Source organism: Sphaeroforma arctica, assembly GCF_001186125.1.
Source record: "Sphaeroforma arctica JP610 unplaced genomic scaffold supercont1.5867, whole genome shotgun sequence".
NCBI lineage: Eukaryota > Ichthyosporea > Ichthyophonida > Sphaeroforma > Sphaeroforma arctica.
In genome coordinates, this window is record NW_014034691.1 from 190 (window position 1) to 1,823 (window position 1,634).

The 1,634-nt window shown below is 48.7% G+C and overlaps 1 protein-coding gene across 1 annotated transcript; it reads right to left on the reverse strand.

The window, feature by feature from the left end:
• Window positions 1-665: 665 nt before the first annotated feature.
• Window positions 666-1,316, reverse strand: SARC_15278 (hypothetical protein; the record flags this gene model as incomplete). Its single annotated transcript, XM_014290599.1, has 1 exon — window positions 666-1,316. A coding segment is annotated over one exon (651 nt), but the record flags the coding sequence as incomplete, so codon positions are not given.
• Window positions 1,317-1,634: the final 318 nt, after the last annotated feature.

Genomic DNA, 1,634 nt, shown 5'->3' on the forward strand with positions numbered 1-1,634 from the left:
AAGATCGCCCCTGTCGCTTCTTTTTTTAAGATCAATTAGCAGTCGGTGCGTTTCCGGCATGAATGTGAATGAGTCGGCGGCGAATGTTTGGTTTGTAAATCTCCTGACGCCGGTTAACCAGAAGACTGTCAGTAAAGCTTTCCATGCGTTAGCAATACCTGGAGCGTCTAATATACGTACTGTCCTTGATGCATCAATCTTGGTTCTCATTGGATTAGTATTGTACCGGCCGATGCGATGCCATAGATTGTCATATCCTTGAGTTGATCGTTGCCAGTCGTTCTCGGATATCAACTGCATAAAGTGCTGTCGTGCGTAGCTGTTGATTGCAGCGCGGATTGCTCGAACTTTGTTGGGACGTGCGCTATCGAAGAAGCAAAGGGCCAAATACGCGATCATCTGTTCTCGATGGGGAACTGCAGAATCAATGCTGTTATCGGATGCGTATTTGTTCCAATAATTCATGGCCACTTGATAATTGCGCTGGGTACCTTCGGTTAGGCATCCGTTGGTCAGTTGCTGAATCACGGTATTGTAGTCTAGCTCTGCTCTTATTTCCTCTTCGGATTGCTGCCGGGCGGTTGGTATAGCACTGCGGCATACAGACGTGTCGGTGGGACGGAGAGCCCTAGTACTTGAGCAATGCTGTCTGGCTAATGTACTACCCCGTCGTCGAGGATTGTAAGGTCGAGGCCGTGTCTGACGATGTGCGGCCAACATATGGCTTTCCACCAAATTGGTATGATGATGACTGCTCGTTGTAGTCGACGGTCTAGCTCTTGTAGTATCTGGCCGAGCATGGTTTCCGGAGGTGCTAGCAGTTCGAGGGTTTGATCCCATTTGGGGTGAAAGGGGTTGGCAAAGCTGACGTGTGCTTGATGTGCCTTTCCCAAGTAGTAGCTGTCCGGATATCTTTGGTCGGCTGGGTTCTGTACTATCTGCCATTTGCAGAATAGTTGCAGAATGGCCTCTGACGTCACTGTCCAATGGTACTGCAGTAGTCGTCCCCCCCCCCCCCCCGCAAAAGCATATCTGCTGCGAGGTTTCATTGTCCTGACATGTAGCCCAGGGCTACAGGCCTTAGTACTTGGTTCTGGTGACAATACCAGACCAGTCGCCGGGGGTGTGCGTTCATCAATCGTGATTGGCTCCTGCGTTTTCGAAGAGCATGAAGAGCAGTCGTGGAGTCCGTCAGCCAGAGGAGTGAAGTCTTGCCAATGGAGTTGTGCTTGTCGAAGTACTCGGACGCCAGCACTAGTGCTTTTAGTTCGAGTACTGCTATTGGCCAGTGCTGCTCTGTCGGTATCCATGTCCATGTCTTCCAATTGAAGGATAAGGTTGCTCCGAAACCTATTTTCGATGCGTCGGATGTGATCGCCCCTTTGTGCTCTGAGAGCCAAATTGTTCGAGTTTGAAAAATCAAACAGAGTCCTAGCTAGGACTGACGCTTCTTAACAGTGTCATTTGTAGATTGTATTTCTTGTGCACAGATGTTAAATGCTGTGTTACCTTTGAACTGCTTAACGATCAATTGGGTAGAGAGTGGAATCTCTGATTCTTTGACCTTGTTAAGGAAGGTCTCAGAAAGGGTCCATTTGATTGTTCCAATGGGACCTATACGGTATATTATAGTA